A 20,416-nucleotide genomic window follows, 5' to 3' on the forward strand; every position below is an offset into this window, starting at 1 on the left:
AATTTACTCGGTGGAATTCAACATTCACCAAAAACTACACCTTTTCAATACTATTTTTTAAAATCCTACAGGATTCTTCTTAGTTATTCGATGTCTCAAGGTCACCATAAAAAGAGTCAGAGAAAAGTAGTCATATTCACATGAAAACGCGATTTAATTGTCCTGTGTAACACAAAAATAGCTATGGATAAAATATTTAACAAAACTTATGTCATTCCCGTATTTTTCCATACTTTTCACGCGTTAAGTAACGAAAATTTCTATCGCAATCGCAGCCTCGAATATCAAGGATTTTTGTTTTGTAGAATCGCTCATAATTATAGCAAGCCTACGGGAATTTCAGTTTTGGCTGTGTTTTTAATTTTTGTCCGACATACTTTTTGCGTCCCACAGATCCTCGTCCGGTTCCGAAATCGGAATCTTCGTCGCTTCTCCATATTTTTTAAGCTCTATAATATCATGGATTTGTGATTTCCTCAATGTGAAAAGAGCTTTTAGACCTTGTTTAGCAAATTCGATTCAATAAAAATTTCAATGATTTTCGGGTTAACTTATTTGTTCTCAAAAAATTTTTTAATACAGTGAGAGAGAGGCAGTCCACTACGTTCCGAGGTAATTTTATTTTTATCTCCTTATTTTTTATTTTTATATAGTGAGTGTGTGTATATATATTTACATATTGTATACATTGTCATGTACATATACAACATATAGCTATATATAAAAAATGCAAAAAAATCTTTATAAAGATTTGGGGAATTAATGAGCAAGCTTGCAGCTAAAAAATTGAGGTTCTTCAAGTTGAAAAGTTTCTTCAATCGTATAAATGTATATATAATTATGCTCGCAATTATAAATAGAGTGATTTTTCGTATACTAGCTTATTTGAGTTTCATTAATTTTTACAAAGCAATGCAGCCTCGATTCTTTTTTAAATATAATAATCTTTCACTCGAATCTCGAGGTTACATTGGAAAATTTGAGAAAAACAATCATAATATGGCAAATGGGATAGGGGTAATAATAAAAAAATAATATTAAAAAAGTGTGCGCACTCACCTAAGAGACGGCCCCATTTGCTCGCCCTGGGCCTGCCGGGGCCGCTAGCCTCGGGCTCTGCGGGCGCCGCGACGACTTTGCGCACCAGCGAGCCGCTGCTGATCTTCTCCTCCTTCTCGTCGCCCTTCTCCACGTCCGCCGCGTGTCTCTCTCTCCTAAACCTGTATATCATGCGGTAGGTCCAGAGGATGGAAAAACAGAAGAAGAGGACAAAAATTATGTAGACAAGTAAGTGATGTTCCAGGCATTTTTTTGTTTTGTAATATAGTTTATTGCGAAAAATCGTAAAAAAGTTGTGGGTGATACAGCTACTAAGAGGAATTCGAAGCTTCGTCTATATAACGTTTTTATACTTGTGGTTTTATATAGTATATTTTTTTGTTGTTGTTGTTGGATTTATTCAATAAGTATATGATATAATAAAAAAAGAAGATACAAATAAGCTTCGACAATGCGCAGTAAGAAAACATTTCTGTTTGTCTCTTGTTTTTTGTCGTCTGAGGTAGTTAATAAATTCAGGCGAGCGGGCGATATTACAGTCGAATAATCGAAAGGTACCGGATGCTTTCGTCGGGGAGAGGGCGTCGATATAAGGTCATCCCCCTTTCGATGCATTCGTCCTCTCGATTGTCTTTTATTTATAGACTTTTTTTTCTTACAGCTCAAATATAAGTTGAAGTTTTTTACGTATAGCAATCTAAAAATAAGATACGTCTACGTTGGCGTCTATTTTGCCCAATATTTAAGAAACTTTCTGATAAAATGTTGAGATGTATAGAAAATAAACTACGAAGCTTGATTTCGATCGTGAGCTTGTCGTTTTGTTTTGCCAAAATTTTTACCAATGAATAAAATTATACGCGTGGATCGTCGAGCTTTATGGTAATACAAGGACAGCAGCTTCCATAATAATATATAATGTAAAATTTTGAGGTGTTCACGAGCAACCTACTTTGGTGTGCCTACGGGTTTTGGAGAAAAAATTGTAAAAAGTCATATATATATAATATGGTATATCAATGTGACGAAATTTGGCATTGATGCAAAAGTGACACCGTAATAATTGTAAATATTTTCCAGCGATCGATCGATGCCGCGCTGTACGGTATACACAGGGCGCCATCGACGAACGTCAACTTCTTCCTTTTTTTTTCGTCTGCATATCAAAATGTATACGATACATCGTCATATGCCACGAGTGTACAAAAAACTTTGAATACCGACGGATTGTATGTACGGCTAAAGAGTGATCATTTACAGCTTGTCACAGCTTGTGCAGTTGGTCTACGTACAAAAAAATAAATTAAAAGAAAGAAAGAAAAATAAAGGTCAAATGCGAATAAGCAGTATTCAAAGTTTTTTCATTTTCAAAATTCATCATTTATAATATGTATTACGTACAAAAATTAATTTGAATCCTAGAGTGTATTTTTTTATCACATGCAGAATATACATTACGCATATCGTAGAAATATATCTAATTTGCTAGCATTGAAATGAGAGGAAAAATTTGAGAAAGTTCGTATCAATATTACTTTACTTCAAAAGTCTAAGTCTCTAATGTAAGCTTCGTTTAAGTCGTGCTCAATTTTTACACAAGTCAGCAGCAGTTGCAATAATAATTAATAAAAAGGATTGTAAAAAAGACAATAATAATATTCAATGGTTAAGATATTCGTGAAAAACAATGTCAACTCCATTCAATACTTGCAAAAAATTATTACCTGATATATATTCTTACGTTACTTATAATGTATTACGAAAAATTACCCAAAATATCAATATTAGAGAGAGAAAAAATCTAAGTATTTAATTAGGCGATATTTTACAGCACTCTAGCATTCATGATTGTACATAAAAAATTGTCGCAACAAAGTTTATCTATTTTAATGGTTGTCGATCTAAAAATGAAAATTTAATGGTGAAGACTGGCACATGTTTAATTCAATGTATACAGACCAGTCTAAAAAAAACCCAAGTTACACGCACACATAACTTGATTAGATATATTCGATTGGGATATCATCTCATTTGTAAACATTGCGTGTTGCAATTGAAAATGCGTGTAATCTAAGGTTATTTTTGCTCTTTTTTTTTGTTTTTATCGAAATATTTCACTGTGGATTTCGTGTGAATAAATACAGGTGGATTTACCATTTTTGCATGTTATACTGATGCTTAATCTATTCGTAGAGAGTTGTCACAAGTGTTTTTTTTTTGTCATTTTTATAAAATTTTTACTCTTATTTTTGTTCGACATGAGAATGAAATGGATCACACGTTGGTTTGATTTTTGTTTTTATTTTTTAATGGATTTGCTGATGATAATTCGAGAGATGACAATGAGCGATTGGATAATCGACGATGAGCGAGAGAAACTGTAATGAGAGAAAAAAAGGTAAATGTAAGTGAAGAAATTATAACTAAAAGCAAATAAACATGTTTGAGTTCAAAACTTTGTATAACTGGCGTAGTTATAAATTTTCTAGCGATTTATGCATCGGATGCCAGCTATAATAATAATAATGGTGAACGTGAATGAGGATGATGCTAGTACCAGAGAAAAAAATTGTTAAGAAAGTAAAGTTCAACTTTATCTGTACAAAGAGTGAAGTTGGAAAAAATAAAGTACTTTTACATGTCTACTGCTGTAAAGAAGAATGAAATTACAGGACAGAATATATAGTCAAGTTATTTTAGAGATAGAATAGAGATATAATAATAAGACAAGATAGTTTTAATAATCAATATAATGAAATTCAGAATAATAGATAATAAAAAAGGAAACAATATAATAATGATAATAATAATAATGACGAGGAAGTTAATAAGTTTTTATATTAAAAAAGGGGGTAAAAAAAGTTGTTTTTTTTTTAATACGTAAGAAAAATGAAATAAAATTGCCTAAAGCTCGGCCAAGGTGGCAGTACGGAGACGGTGAGCTCCTCGTCCGAGTCCTGGTTAGATCGATTGCTCGCCCTCGCGATCTGCGATATACTGATCTGCGGCTCGCCGTCGGTCTTGAATCTTTTCTCGTTCGTGTGTGTGTTTGTGCGTTCGCCACCGCCGATTTTTCGTCATCCCCCGCATCGTCAATTTTTTTTTCGTTTTACAATAATACACACACATATAAGTACTTTGTTTTTTGTTGTTTTTATTTTTTTAAGAAGAAAAAACTTTCAATCTTACTGAGACATATATTCTATTTTTGTTATGATTTGTTTAAAAAAAAATTTCGTTCATTTATTCACGTAACGTAAATCTATTGAGGTTTAAAACATGACCAGCAACGATTCGATGTTTGTGGAAAGAAATTTTTTTTTTACTAAAATAGAACTTAATCGAGGTAAAAATTAATAATTTATGAAAATGTGTGTTAGTGAGTATCGAAGCGAAAGAAACAAAATAACGATAATTTGAATTTTCATATTTCATCATATTTTCTTTAAAAAAAAAAAACGACAATAAAACTTTTTTCTCTGTCGTAAAATATGAAAATTTTACCATCTCGTTTATTTTATTCAACCAGTGTTTTATTTTATTTGTTTATATTCATCGATTTCGAAACTAAATGTCTATATGTTATAATTCAAACTATTCGTATACGATTCGTCCTTACCGAGAAAAAATTTTGCGCACCAAGTGGTCCTGCGACTGATCGAGCTGCGGCTCATTTTTCCGCCTTTCGGCCAGCTCCTTTTCTCGCCTCACGTCGGCCACCTTGCGAAAGATCAGCTGCAAGAAAAAAAAATAATACGAGTGTGAAAAGTTAAGATCTAGAGTTTTCTCATACAGACAATTAATGAAAATTAAGGGCCTTTTTCATCGGAGTGACTCTGAAACATTGGTCAGTAATGTGTACCGCCAACTGTGTTCGAATCTTCTCTCTCTCTCTGATACTTTCCTTTCGCGCGACGCGCGCGCAGTAGTTGCTACAAAAAGTTGGAGCGTGAAATTAGAAAGTGAAAGTTCACTTAAACTCGGGGAAAGCAAGTTCGACGTGACTCAAACGCGTGTTTCAGTGCATCTTTCGGGAATAATCATGGGGTTATATTTCGCGGAGTTAACTTTCATAGACCTCTTGCGTATTTTACAGGCCGAAGAGGGACTCGACGAGATGGCGATAGCCTGCTCGAATACCGCATTCGAGAGCTGGAAATCTCCCGTGTATAATAAATTCGACGATTGCGCGTATCATTTCGTCTTGACAACGGATTCGGACTGCGCAAGTGCGCGCTTGGTTCTGAAGTGCAAGTGCAAGGAAGAGATAAAACGACGATTACGCTGCAAGTGTAAGGTAGTGATGATCAAGGGTATTAACGTAATCAAGATCGAAGAGAGTCATTACAATATTAAAGAGGGTGCTTCGGAGGAAGTGATTTCCAGTTTCATCGTTGACCAGAAAATACGTGGCTTCGCAATTTTGTCCGGATTGACTGAAATCACGGAAAGTATCGTTGAAGAAAAAGTAACGAACGAAGGATCAGGAACGAGATTGAGATTGGACGATGCATTCCTGGATAAGAAGTTCAGCGACGTCGTGCTGCGACCCAGGTCCGGCGAGGACGTGACCGCGCACAGGGTGCTGCTGGCCGCTGCCAGTCCGGTATTCGATCGCGCCTTCGGTTGCGAATCGCTCGAAGAAAAGACCGAACAAGATGTTGTCCTGGTCGACGCCAGTCGCGAGGCTGTGGTCGAGATGTTGCGATACATCTACACGGGCAGAGTCGGCGATTTCGTCCAGTCGTCGTTGTACGGAGAAGTTTTGACGATCGCCGAAAAGTACCAAGTCGTGGAGTTGAAGACCGAGTGCGAGAGGACATTGATATCGGCGATAAGCGCAGAAAATGCTATGCGAATTTTACAACTGGCCGATGTTTATAGTATGACACGCTTGAAGAAAAAAGCAGTTGATTTTATTACGAGTCAAATGAACGGGCCGAAGAGCGTCGATGAAAAACGCGATATACTTCTTAATCGATTTGTTTCAAAGTGTAATTAATTCATTAAGTAATTTTCTTACTCGTCGATGAAAAATGCGACATACTGCGCATTTTGTTGTTTAATTAAAACTTTGCTATTATTACTTTGTTATTTTTGCACTGAGAATAAAAATTCATTGTTAAAATTCTCCGTGTTCAACAATTTCATTGATTGAATTACAGCAATAGATATATTTTGCTTATTTGTATATTATTAGAATGTAAAAGGTCATAAATATGTATTTGAAGAAGAAGCGTGGACAAGCTTCTTCAAGATTGACAAAAACTTATAGTGATATTGCACTGAAGTCGACCTCCAATGCGTAGCGTTTGAAACAATACAGCTAACTGACTCAGGATTCTAAGTTATCGCATTACTTTATTAAATTGTTGTTGAATTCTATGAGGTTACATTTCATTTGAAGAAACTTTGCCATAATTGCTATACCTCACTGTTACTTTTACTGCTAGAACAAACAATTAAATAGAATCTATTATCAATTTTTTACCGTTTTTTATAATATTAGAAGTAAAGGCTCAAAAATATGTATTTGAAGAAGAAGCGTAGCTGTCCTTTTTCAAAATCTTATTGGGAAGTACTCTGTTTAGTTAAATACATGAAAATATAATTTAATGTTGTGATATTATTATTGCATTACTTTATTAAACTGTTGTTGAATTCTATGAAGTTACTTTTTATTTGGTGAAACTTTGTCATAATTGCTACCTCACTACAATTTTTACTGCTTGAACAAACAATGAAATAGATAATATCAATTTTTGATCATTTTTAGTAAAGCAATTGTACTTATGTGCTTAGCTTTTGGTAACAAAAGTAGGCGAAATTCTGTCTTACAAAATAAAACCTTTATTATAGAACTAGAATTAACAAACCCACCTTTCCATTCATCGCACAAGGTCTTACAACAGGTAGATTAAATGAATGGGATACTAAACATTGAAGGTTCTTAATCTTGCATCAATATTTTTAACTTTGTCTATTTATCAAACTGGGTAAAGAACTTAGAAATGTTGTAGGCATTGAAAAAGGCTCGTGTGCCTGCTTTTCTAAAAGAATGTTGCTTAGTTTTTAAAACCGGCTAATGCTGTAAATATATAAATTTAAAAAATTTTAGAATCTCTTTGAGCCCTGTAGAACAATATGAGTAAATATGTAATAATATTATAATGATCAACCATGTTAGAACTTGACTCATAGAATTTGACAGTGCGAATCAAATTTCACAATCAATAACTGCTACAGCTAGAAATTATTTTCTTCTATATAAAGTAAACATAACTCTGATTTCCATAGAAATAAATATATAAGAAAGTAAATTTAAAATACTATTTTATTGAAATCTTTATATAATTTGAATGTAAATTTATCAATCCCTGACATATTAACATCCATTCACTTCTACAACACTAAGTCGTCTATCTTATCTAATCCAATAATACTTGAATAATTATCTAATCAATAAAATTGAATAACTGAGATGATGAGGGCGATTATTATACGTTTACAGAAATGTCATTACAATGAATTCAGTCAAAAAGCGTTAATATCCAGCTACATGATTTAACATGAACGTATTTTATAGTTGTCATAATGTAAAGAACGCGACACTGACTGTAACTTACAATTTTGGCCAATTTTTTCTCACGCGCTGCCCGCTGGTCACTATTATGTTTTGATATCAGTTTTAGAACACCCACCACCAGGCACCAGTTTGCGTCACCGACATTTATATTTAGTCTCGACAGTTCCGTACGACCATACGCATCTCTGCTGCCCCACACGTTTTCTGTTTGTTTTGATTGAATTTAGTGAATTGTATTTCTCCAAGCTTTTTCTAGCTGTATAAAATGTCGATCTTGTTTCCAACCGGTGAATTGCGAAGCAACAAGGAGGACAACAGTCATACATGGGTGATAAGTCATTACAACGATTTCGCAGGATTCGACGTGGTGACGTCTCCCGCATTTCTCATTTCTGGAGACAATGAAAAAAAGTTTGAATTCCATATGGAGGGCACAGGCAGTAAATGCTTGAATCTACGCTGCGTACAACAGAACACGGAACAATTGCCGTGCAAGTACAGCATTGCAGTCGTAAAGGACAGCGAGATAATGGAGATCCGCATGGGACATTGCACATTTTCCAAGGATCGAACCGAGAAGGAAATATTCAAGTTCGACGTGTCGGATTTGGCCGAATACCTGTCCATCAGCCGAGGTCAATTTTCAACCATACACAGTCTGACTTTTCGTTGCGAATTGACGGATTCCACGATAGATCAAAAGCCCCTGAATTACAACATCAACCGAATGTCAGAGCCAAAACTGCAATTCAACAGTTTATTTCTGGATAAGAAGTTCAGCGACGTCGTACTGCGAACCTCAGCCAAAGAGGAGATCCCGGCGCATCGGATCGTGCTGGCTGCCGCGAGTCCGGTATTCAACGCGATGTTCAGCCACGAAATGTTGGAGAGCAAAACCCAAACCGTCGACATGATCGACGTCGATCACGACGCTGCGGTGGAGATGCTACGACACATCTACACGGGTCATATCGAGTCTGGCGTGTACTCGTTGACTGCTGAAGTTTTGTCGGCTGCAGACAAGTATCAACTGGAGGAATTGAAGTACGAGTGCGAGAAGAGAATGGTATCAGATTTGTCCACTGAAAATGCTATGGAGATTTTAAATAGAGCTGATGCACACTGTGCCAAATACCTAACAGAAGGGGTAATCAATTTTCTTACTCGTCAAATGAATGGGGAAATGAACATTGAAGAAAAAAGTAATATGCTTCTTGGCAAAGTGGCTTCAAAAGAATTCAAAAGTAAATAGAAATAATGTTTCAGTCGCATGTTTCAATTTCACTAAAATATGTTTGTTGTTTATATTAAACTTATGAATGCTGTGTGACACATGTAATTTATATTAAACTTATGAATGCTGTGTGACACATGTAATGTAAATAAAAATTTTTTATCAATAACCACTTGGTTTAACTGATTCACTGTTAAATTGATTGCATTACAAATTATTGGATTAAGGGCTTGAAAAAGGCTTACAATTTTTTTTAATTTTTATACATTTAGAACTAGAAATAGATTCATAAATTGTTTTAAGACTAAAACCTTGAATGTTTAGTATTATATACAATAAAGCTACCTGTAGCAGGTTTCCAAATCATCAGATGTGTCAATTGAGTTCTCTAAAGGTTTTATTATGAGAGATATATCTTTGAATATAGAAACTACCTTTTATGAAGTATAAAATCTGCTTTCACGGATTGTATGCACAGTGAAATACACCTAATTTCACATAATTTATTATCAACTTTTGGTCATTTTTATTAAACCAATTGCACGTATATTTAGCTTGAGGTAACAGAAGTGGGCAAAATCTATCTTAAAAAATAAACCCTTTACTATAGCACTATAATTAACTAATATAATGATTTAAAATACTACAATGGCACCTATGACAGGTATATTAAATGTATTAAATGCTAAGCATTGAAGGTTTATAATCTTGTTACAATTATTTTAACTGTGCCTATTTATGCAATGAGACAAAGAACTTAGAAATGTTGTACGTATTGGAGAAGGCCTAAATGACTGCTACTCTGAAAGAATGTTACTTAGTTTTTAGAACCAATTAATGCTATAATTATATGAAAATGAAAAAATTCAAAACTTCCTGAAGAACAAAGTGAGTATAAATTGGTAAATATGCAAGAATATAATAAACCATACAAAACTTGACTCACAGAATTGGACTATGTAAAATAATTTCAAAAACATTTACTTTTAATTTCAATCCATCATTCATTAATTATTTAGCTTTGATGGTAATTAAATCCAATATATTGCCAAAAGTATAATTCAGGCAAACTGAAATGTTTTTTTTCTAAACTATAATCACGCTGTAAAGTTTGTAATCAGGGTGCTTGAAAGATTTTTTTTCCATCTCGCTTTTGTGCGACCAACGTATGTAGACGCTGGGTATCAATCGAATTTTCGCTCCTCGCGACGCTACATTGCAAATCAATTACTCCGTCCTCGAGACTTCCTCCGAAGAGTTAGACACTGCACACACACACCTCTACATCGCACAAAATTCGAGAATACCTCTCGAATTAGCAATAGGCGCATCTATATACTTACTACGACAACCGTTAAACGCGGTACCTATACAGTTCGATCGCTGAGAGCCAGCATCATTATTATACATCTACAGCAGCTATGCACTTTTGAACGATTCAAAAGCTGCGCGGCCGTGTACGCGACGTCATATACTGGCTGCTGACTGCACGAGGCCGCGACGCACGCGCGGCACTATCGCTCGATAACGTCTGGCTTATAGCAGTGCAGACCGACTAAAATCTCCTCCCGTGGCATGCACAAATTGCATAGCAGCTCGTGACACAGTGGCCGAGACAGCAGCAGCAGCACACGCATATGCATGACCTGCAGTCTGCTCGTGCTGCTACTGCACTCCGTTTGGCGCGAATTTAGCAGACGATAATATAAATACTACATAGCTATGTGTGTGTGTTGTGCTCGTCACCGTATTCGTGCTGCTGCTGCGAAACTGTGAACATCTTTATATGTATAGAAACACAACAAAGAGAGAGGGAGAGACAGTCCATGAGTAACCTCAAAATTTTACCGAGCTCGTCTCTGTTGTTGTTGTTGTTGTTTTCTTTATTTTTGATTTCGTGATACATCATTACCCGATGTTGCGTCGCTGCTGCTGCTGTCATCGAAGAATAATAGCAGCTAGCTAGCAGACGACGCATCAGCTACGTGTTGGTGTCTTATCACGACCACCTGACACTCGAGTGACTAGTCTCGAGGAAGTCTCCGTTCGCATTCGACTCGTCGTTTTATGGATCGTTCGTGTCAAGGTAATCTCGCGCAATTAATTTTCCTAATTGACATCTTCGCGAGACTCAATGCACGTTCGTTTTGTTTTTTTTTTAACAACAGATGGGTCACGCATCGAGTCGCTCGGCCAGCTCCAACATTCTGTCGTCCGAGGAGCTCACCCTGGTCGAGAGCCTCTTCAAGACCATGTCGAGGAGCTCGGGCTCGATCAAGCGCGAGGACATATTCAAGCACTGGTCGGTGCATCTCGACGACGCACTCCTGCAGTTCGTCGTGCGCTTCCTGTGTCACGAGCCGGGCAAACGCTGCTCGGCGGTGAACGGCGAGAGCCTCGGCCGCCTGTACGTGTACGCGGTGCGCGGCAGCTCGGACGAGCGCACCAGCCTCGTGTTCACCGGCTTGGCCGAGGATGAGCCCAAGTACGAGATCGCGACGGCCACGTTTCTGCAGTATCTCCAGGCCACCATTAACTCGTATCTCACCCTGCAGAAGAACTGCGCGAATCCGCACTTTCACACCTGGAGCAGCATCGGCTGCACCGTGAACAAGCGCAGGATCAGCATGCGCTCGAGGACGCTGTGCGAGGAGCTGGTCAAGTACGGCGACACGCTCACCTGCGACCAGATCGAGGTCTGGTTCAGACAGGCGGCCACCTTCAAGGACATACAATCACACGTTTTTCAGTGCCTGTTTCTCGTCTCCCAGAAGAAGGGCGACAAAAACGCCTCCAGTAGATTGAATGAGCTCAACCTGTTGCCACTGTGCAAAGGGTTGGAAAATATTCCACACTTTCCCAGCATACTGGGACTGGGCGACGTACTGTTCTTGAATCTGAGCCTGCCGCACGAGTTGAGAAACGAGTGGCGTTTTTTGTTCTCTAGTCAAGTTCATGGAGAGTCTTTCTCCACGATGCTGGGAAGAATAACGATGCAGGGTGCCACTATCATCATATTGCAGGACAGTGACGATCATGTTTTTGGTGGCTTTGCCCCCAGTAACTGGGCTCTGTCGCCAAAGTTCACAGGAAATCAATCTTGCTTTCTGTTTCAATTAGAACCTCAAATTCTGACTTTTCCAGCTACCGGTTACAATACCCACTTTCAGTATCTAAATATTCATCAAAATACAATGCCCAACGGATTGCTAATGGGAGGCCAGTTGAATTATCCTGGCCTGTGGTTGGATTGCGAATACGGTACTGGAAAATCAAGCGTATCTTGCATGACGTTCAAAGATTACATTCAACTGAGCGGCAAGGAAAATTTCAAAGTGAAGCATTTGGAAGTATGGGGTGTTGGCCCACCTCCCGAGTTGGAAGAAGAACGAGATTCTATCCTGGATCAAGATCCCACTTCAAAAGTAATATTAGAACTGGCTGGCAAAACCATGCACAGTGATGGATTGAGAGAGAAGAAGCGCGAGAAATAAGCTATATATTTTCTGAATAATTAGTGTGCTGAAGTATGTGTCAAAACTTGTCTTTTTAAGATTTCTCTCTAAACTATGAATTTGTTGCAAGACATCTACAATTGCAAGTAAAAAAAAAAGGTACAATCAATTCAATCAAAAAAGAATTAAAATAGCTAAATCATATTTTTGATCCATTTTAGTACCTTATGTATACAAAGAAATCAATGAAAGAAAATAGTTGTAGGACAGCCATGGATACTTGGCTTCGAGTCTGTGCCATGTAACGAAATGTATTATACGAGACATTTACCAAAAAAAAAGAAGAAAAATGTAACACTAGAAAACGAATGTAATCGTGTTGAGAGATTATTCGGTCACAATTTTAAAGCATCGGGTCGATATTCCTAATGCGCGAAGTGAGATTTATATCCGACGAATGGTATATAGATATATAATTAGAGTGAGTGAGTGAGAGAGAGAGAGAGAGAAGTCGTTGCATGATGTATCAAGAGTTCAGAACGAACAGATTTATGACTGCTTTTGAATTCGCTGCGAGCTGCAGTGTGTGCGAAAACTTTTGGCGCTCTTCGCGGAGTTTTCCAATAACGAATCGTATATATATGTAAACTGGGTATATTTCTATATACACGTCTCTATATACACAATCTATACAAGCACGCACCGAACTATCGAATCACTGTGGAACGAATTTTTATTCGATGTAACTTTTTAAATGGAAAAGTATGTCCGTCAGATTGAAGTTCAATATTTTCGCGACGAATAACGACTAGGTGTACACGCGATGAATGTATAGTTATATATAAAATATAAAAAGCATATTGTACAAAGTTAATTTCTGATAAATCGTGTTTGAAACAAACTAACGTTAACGAGATATTTTCGACGAAACATAAATAGATGTGTTACGCATCATCGGTAAAACTGTATATGTGTTTTTTCATACTACTACTATTAATACTATTATACGATTGGCTTACTTTGGCGAATTATATATATTATATAAAATGAAGTCTTTTTACTATTTTTCGACGAACGCGAGAACTGGCCTTCTACTGGTTCACTTTTTAAATCGCTGTTATTTGTTTTATATTAATTATTGTCTATTTTCAATGTGTATATTTGTTATTGCTCTATACTTAAAGAAGAGAGAATTTTTCCGAATGCACCGAATTATTAAATACGAAGTCTCATTGTTAAAAATTATATCATTATATTATATTTACGCATATAGTAAGAAATAAAAAAAAGCAACAACATTTTTTCGAAACTTGAGAACTTTTGCTGTGTTATATATTATACTCACCCTGTGCCTAAGATTATAAGTGAGTATCAGATTGCGGGCAAACGAGTTGGCGAACGCCTGATAAAAGTCCAGCACCTCGAGCAGCTTGTCGCGCTTGATCGTGTGCAGATCGCAGTAGGTGAGGGCTCGCACGTTGGCGGCGCTCTGGCCGACGGCGCTGTCCTTCCAGAACGAGTCGCCGAACACGTCGCCCTTGCCGAGGATCGCCACCACCTCGTCGTCCTGTATGACCTCGAGGCTGCCCGTCACGATGAAGCAGAGCGAGTCGATGGACTCGCCCGTGTGATAGAGCAGATCGCCCGGGGCGCTGTGCGACATGGTGAAGTGCATCGCCAGGGCTCGCAGGCAGCCGTCCGAAGCCAATCTGTGCAGAGGGGGTAAATAATTATGAATAAAGAAACGATCTGGAGGTTTAGTCTTTTTAAAAGCTGGATTTCGAGTGAATTTCCACGTTGATTTAATGGAAATCTACAAAAATATGAACTCTCTCTTAACTAAAAGTCACTATGAATTTTTCGACCTGGAATTCCATATGGAAATCTACATAGAAATTCCTCTACTTCATGACGATTTTCATATGGATATACAAGTCAAAATACAAATAGCAGATTTTCATGAGTATTTTGACTATGAATTTATGTGAAAATCTACAAAGAGCTCCACAGGTAGTTTCATTTCAACTTAAGTTTCAGTTTCAGCTTTTTCATATGAAATATACACCACTCCGTGTCTGTTAACATATCGATTTCAAGATCCAAATGTACATGTAATTCCACTATTTTCATGTAAGTATTTGACTGCACAACAGTAGCTCGATTTTAAATTATCCGTAGCTGGATTTTTTTCAACTGAAAATCGAGCTCGATGAAAATCAAACTTTCCAAATGATCAATCTTTCCTGATATTCATTTGCTAATAGAGCTAAATTTTAAGGTAAAAATCACGTAAACTAGTTGTTCATATTAAACATCATAAAGTCGGGTAATTATGAAAAATCCAACGCACCGAAAAGCCGGATGCTCGTTGAAGACCTTGCGATTGAGATGCACGCATATGTCCGCCTTCATGTCCTTCGGACAGTAGTTCAGCACCTTGTCCGTGTCCAGGCCCTTGGTCATGGCCCAGGTACTGACCACGTAGTCCATGACGCGCTCGCTCAGGGCCTTCGGCACCTCGTGCAGCTTCATGAACTCGCGCACGTTGTTCAGCATGTCGTGATACTTGGCCGTGGCCGAGGTCATCTGCTGGATTATCGTCGTCACGTGACCGAATATCGTGGCGTAGAGTAGGGCGGCGATGATCATCATGCAGATGGTGAAGATCTTCTCGTTGTCGGTCTCGGCGGCGACGTTGCCGAAACCCACCGAGGTCATGCAGGTCATGGTGAAGTACAGGGCGGTGACGTACATGGTGCGACGCGGCGGGCCGGCGACGAGTTCGGGCGCGGTACTGGCGTTGGTCCAGAGATAGCTGTAGGGCGACTGGGTGACGTTGGCGAGCTTCCAGAGCCAGGAGTACTGGACACCGGCGTCGGCGTCCGATCGGCCGATCGAGTACCTGTGTAAAGAAAAAAAAAGAGTTAGAAAAACGATTAAGAGCTCGCGCGGTAAAGTTTTTTCATTGCCGAGTATAATGTAGTCGAGTAAAACTTTTGTTCTCCGTCGCTATACGTATATACTTTCTTTTGTACCGAGTCAATGAGATTTGCATGCCGAGAGAGCGAGAGAGAGAAAAGTTTTTTTATACTTTCATGCCTCGCGGACACGATGTCGTGCCACCCGCACGCATCGACGCCCCGCGCGTAACGCGAAAAGTTCAACACCGCGTCTATCGAGTATTATGAATCTTATTATCAAATATTATCAATATCATTGAATCAATATCAATATCGATATCAATAAATATTATCAAAAAAAGTCTGTCTCTCTGTTTTTTATTTTACCAAACGCAGGCGAGCCAGTGGGCGACGAGCATGTAGAAGCAGAGCAGGAGTATGAGCATCGCCGCGCCGTACTCGAGGTAGCGGTCGAGCTTGCGCACCACCCGGCCGAGCCTCAGCAGACGGACGACCTTGAGGGCCGAGAACAGGCTGCCGATGCCGTCCTCGTCGTGGTCGAAGGCGTTGAACACGTCGTAGGGCAGGCAGGACAGCAGATCGATGATGAACCACGACTTCAGATAGTTCATTCTTATCACCTGAGCGAAGAGAAAGGAACGATGAATGAACAATTATCAACTCATCTGCGTTGTTTGAAGAAAAGTCTTGAACTTGATGAAGATTTGAAGTACTTTTTTTTTACATAATGACTTCGTTAAAAATGAATTTATCAGTAAGGTATATGCCCCTATTTTCGATCATGTCCCCATAGTCGATCAATAATTAATATTTACAACTTAATTGTACGTAAGAAAATTTTTTTTTTTTTATTAATTGGCTGGATGAATCGAACATCTTCAACAGAAATACAGTATTCCAAATCAGATATCAAGTTTCAATCCTGTATAAAAAATTGATTTAAATTTGATCGAAATTAGGGCCTAACTGATCGAAAATAGGGGCGTATACCTTACTGATTTATTTATTTTATATAAACTGTAAAAAATGTCATGAAAATGCAATTTCCATATGTGGGTGACAGTACCAATACCCGGAAATTTACTTGTAAAATTATAAAACAATTGCAATTTTATCTTGACAATTAAAAACTTGAAGTTTAGCTTTGAAGTTGTCAAAATTTATAGATATTTTGGAAAAATGGTTTGAATCGTCGTAATTTTAAATTAAAAAGTGTCTGGTTTTTGGTTTTTGTAAGAATATTATATAGTTTGCACTAATGTCTGGCAAATTATTAATATGGTATATTTCCATTGATCCATAGTAATCAACTGAAAAAACAACTTGACTTAGCCATTTTAATCATTCTTAAATTTGTTTAAAAGTTCTTATGACTCGATTAAAAATTGTTGAATATTATGGAATAAAAATAATAAATAAAAAAAATTTCTATTTTCAAATTCAAATATTCTGAGGAAAAATCCAATGTTTTAATAATTATTTATTTTTTGCATTAGTTTCACAAGATACGTAAGAGAATTGAGTAGAAATTAAAATCATTTTTCTCCGCCAGATAGCGAGTACCTTTGTATCTGTTTAAGTAAGCGGAAAAATTTTGTTCCATGTTTTTTATGGGCACATTAATTATAATGGAAAATATTATTTTTATCACGGGTGCACAGCTCACCTTGGGATCGGACACGACCTCGCCGCCGGCGCCCACGAAAGTCGTGTGAAAGTTCAGCACGATGTCGATGAAGAAGATGACGTCGACGATCGTGTCGACGACCAGCAGAAACACGTCCTCGCTCGTCTTGTTCTTGAAGGCGACGTTGTAGGGCACCATGATGGCCGTGTAGAAGGTCAGGCAGAGTATGATCCAGTCCCAGATGGCCTTGAAGGCGCAGTAGTGCAGGAGGATGTGGGGCGGCGTCTTGGGCGCCTCCTGCCGATACTGCGGCATCACGTCGCCGCTCAGCGACATCATCTGCTGGTGGTGTGATCGAAGTCAGTCGGTGGGTGCAGAGGAAATCGCATGCGAAGGATGAAAGAAATATAGAGAAAATTTTGGTGGATCGTTCCCGACGGCTCGATTTAAAATATCGAGTGTAAAAAAAAAAAACAATTACATATCGCGTCATAACAGAAAAAAAAGAGAAACAATCCAATCAACGCACATTGAAATCTCGACAGCTAAAGTATATCATATATAATATTTATAATGTATATATACGAATGTAACTACTTACAGCTTATATATCGAACAATAATTAATTACAACGTAATTTTATGGTAATAATATGCATATAATTCATACACGGCTCTATGTGTACGTGTTGCTGTTTGATACGAGAAAATTTTTTTTTACAAATAACATCGTGGGCTCGTTTGATACATACCTCCCCCCTAATCTTATACATAATATGTACAAAATGGAATGCGCGCGAAAATGTAATCCGATGGGCCTCTAGGATTTGTGTGTCGGATAAAATATAACGCCACGATGTAAATAACAATTGGGCTATCGCGAGCTATTTATTATTGCAAATATATATCGCGCGTTTGTGTGCTGTAACGTCGCCAACAAGGAGAGATAAATTTATCGTAATCGCGACAGATGTATATATACATACAACAAAATACGAACATCTGTATCGTACACCAGAGTATTCGAGCTATAATATGTACATATACACATAATATAAAACGAGATTCGACGATCGTCGAGTCTATACCATATGCAAAAAACGTGTAATTTTACATTAATACAGCACGAAATCTGTCAACGTGTGTGCGCATCGAGAAGAACTAAATCGTTTTACCGTTTTTTGCATCATATATGCTTGTTTTGGAAATGCTCAACATTGGAACTGGATATTGTATTGACGCTATTGACCACAAGTGTAACGTTTTTTCTGATTGAAATGATTGAAATGATATTATTTTTACTTTATAAAGTTCGTGCAATTTACTATTTTTAAACACTCTTTCATTAGGTATTTTTAATTTTATATTTTTCAAATTTACCATAGACATACAATAACATAGTCACTACTTGTACTTAGAATAAGCTCCGAGTTCATAGATTTGTTTTTACTTTGCCACTTGCAGATTTGCAGGTAAAGAAACTCTCGCCATCTGTCGTTCAAGTATCATAACGAAACTAGTCTAAATGTTTGAACCAGTTGAATTTTCATTTTCAGGTCTTTTCAAATTGGCTTTATATAAACTTTAAACGGTCAACGGTTAATAGGCCATTGATAATGTTAAGCATTTACCAGGAACGTTGGCAGATTTCTCACGGTGTATTTTTTTTTTTTTTTTTATTATTATATACATTAACAAACCACAATTAATCAACGAATCATCATGCGGTTCTCAGAAATATACAGCCAAAATATGTCTTAAAAAAAAACAACTCAACAATTCCTTAATTATTATCTACCATATGTATAATCTTATGCTCATAATGACATTGATCAGGATTTGGGGTCACTGTTTGAAACCTCATGCTTCAATCTTCACAACAATAACAACAACAAAAATAACAAAATAAAATATAATTCCATAAAAAAATAACACACACGGCAAACAATATTATTATATTTTATCGTACGTCACACAGAGTCGTACGTTATGTAAACGTTAAATTGAATTTTACTTTAATTTAATTTTGGTTTACTCTCTGTTCATTAATGTGCGAACACACACACACATCAGGGAGGAGTCCTTACCGGTGTGCTCAGGACCATGAGTCCGCCGGCCGCGGCGGGCCCCGCGACAACGTCCCTGCCGCCCGTCGCAACTCCATAAATTTCTCGCCGGCGCTTTAATCATAACGAGACACAAAATTCGTTCTTTTTTAAAAGCTGTAAGTAGTTTGCGGGGCGATCTAATTTTTTTTTATCTTCTTATTTCAACAGTTTAATACGACGAATCCCATTAAATTGCCGATTTTTTAAATATATTTTGTGATACGTTAAGCAGAAGTATGTGGGCGAGTCACGAATGCATAATTAGCAAAATTTAAATTAATTTACGTTTATTAGTTTCGTTAACGAATTCCAAAGCCCGAGCTGTGTACGAATCTTTAATGACGAAATATTATTTATAAATAATAGGGCTTCGTAAGACCTAAAACTTTTCAAACTTCGTTTCTTCCAATCATTCGTTGAGCAGTTCTACCACTGGATGTTATCGACATAATCCACAAGTGAAAATCAAAATGACGAAAGTTAAATTCTAAGTAATCCGACGAATTTGTTCATTGAATTAATTTAATAAGCATCAATTTTTCAAGTTACTCAATTCGAAAGTAATCACAACGAGTGAAATATCGAAATATCACCGAAATTCGCCCGTAAAATTGATCATTTATTAAAATGGTAACAATTTCATAAAGTAAAGACACAAAATAACGTACTCGATATGAAAATACGAGAGCTTATATTTTTGGGGATAGCTTTTTTCCTCGGGCTTCATCCCAGATACGATCGGAAAATTTTCAAATTTTCTCTCCCTTGCGCTCGCGAGATGCTTTATCTTTATCGCCTCCATACATCACTATATATACGCTAAATAAAAAAAAAGCTCGAGGAAAGCAATCTCGCGATACGTAAAAAGTAGCCGAGATAACGTCGTTTTATATATAAATCGCGAGAATATCTCTGCATGTTTTTGCATATCAGACTTCTACGTGTTGTATATCGTATCGTCGTCCACACTTACGTGGCCCAGATGCGACTGCTTGGTGGCCACCGGCAGGGCGGAATCCTTCAGGGCGGGCAGATGCGAGCTGAACTGCGACACGAGGACGGACCTCGAGCGCGTCACCGAGCGGGCCAGCTTGGCGAACTTGGACAGGCCGCCCTTGACGTCGTCCGTCTCGATGGGCTGCTTGAGGGCGGTGATGTCGCGGAACGTGAGCAGGAACAGCACCACCAGGTCCCGCTCGTTCTTGATCGGCGCGATTTGCAGCAGCAGCCATAGCGGCGTCTCTGCGTTGAGGGTAGGAAAAAAAAGCAGAATTCGACGAACGTCACGCACGCGACGAACGTGCGGTATTAGATGCTGTATTTTTCGATGATTGGTATATAGAAGAATAAAATATATAGGAGGATCGAGATATAGTCGAGAAGTCTTATACAGTCGACGAATTACGCAATACAAAGTTTAATATTTA

At 37.7% G+C, this 20,416-nt stretch overlaps 2 protein-coding genes across 5 annotated transcripts in view; one reads left to right on the forward strand and one right to left on the reverse strand.

Moving 5' to 3' along the window:
• LOC106649168 (potassium voltage-gated channel protein eag) overlaps nucleotides 1–20,416 on the reverse strand; it is a 127,969-nt gene that overhangs the window by 16,770 nt on the left and 90,783 nt on the right. For 2 of the 4 annotated variants that reach the window (XM_023463151.1, XM_023463150.1), the window contains exons 6-13: nucleotides 19,963–20,231; nucleotides 18,969–19,061; nucleotides 16,922–17,221; nucleotides 15,622–15,875; nucleotides 14,685–15,236; nucleotides 13,680–14,043; nucleotides 4,679–4,794; nucleotides 1,060–1,220 (exon numbers count right to left, since the gene is read on the reverse strand). In XM_023463151.1, coding sequence (XP_023318919.1) covers nucleotides 1,060–1,220; nucleotides 4,679–4,794; nucleotides 13,680–14,043; nucleotides 14,685–15,236; nucleotides 15,622–15,875; nucleotides 16,922–17,221; nucleotides 18,969–19,061; nucleotides 19,963–20,231 — 2,109 coding nt within the window. Of the gene's footprint in view, nucleotides 1–1,059; nucleotides 1,221–4,678; nucleotides 4,795–13,679; nucleotides 14,044–14,684; nucleotides 15,237–15,621; nucleotides 15,876–16,921; nucleotides 17,225–18,968; nucleotides 19,062–19,962; nucleotides 20,232–20,416 lie in introns of all 4 variants that reach the window. The other 2 variants (XM_023463153.1, XM_023463152.1) reach the window with 2 other exon arrangements.
• On the forward strand, nucleotides 10,292–12,675 carry LOC106649159 (TLD domain-containing protein 1). Its single transcript, XM_014366438.2, has 2 exons — nucleotides 10,292–10,965; nucleotides 11,048–12,675. Exon 2 carries the CDS (start codon nucleotides 11,048–11,050, stop codon nucleotides 12,371–12,373), a length of 1,326 nt encoding a protein of 441 aa, XP_014221924.1. The 5' UTR covers nucleotides 10,292–10,965; the 3' UTR covers nucleotides 12,374–12,675.

Source organism: Trichogramma pretiosum, unplaced genomic scaffold, assembly GCF_000599845.2.
Source record: "Trichogramma pretiosum strain Unisexual culture from Peru unplaced genomic scaffold, Tpre_2.0 scaffold98, whole genome shotgun sequence".
NCBI lineage: Eukaryota > Metazoa > Arthropoda > Insecta > Hymenoptera > Trichogrammatidae > Trichogramma > Trichogramma pretiosum.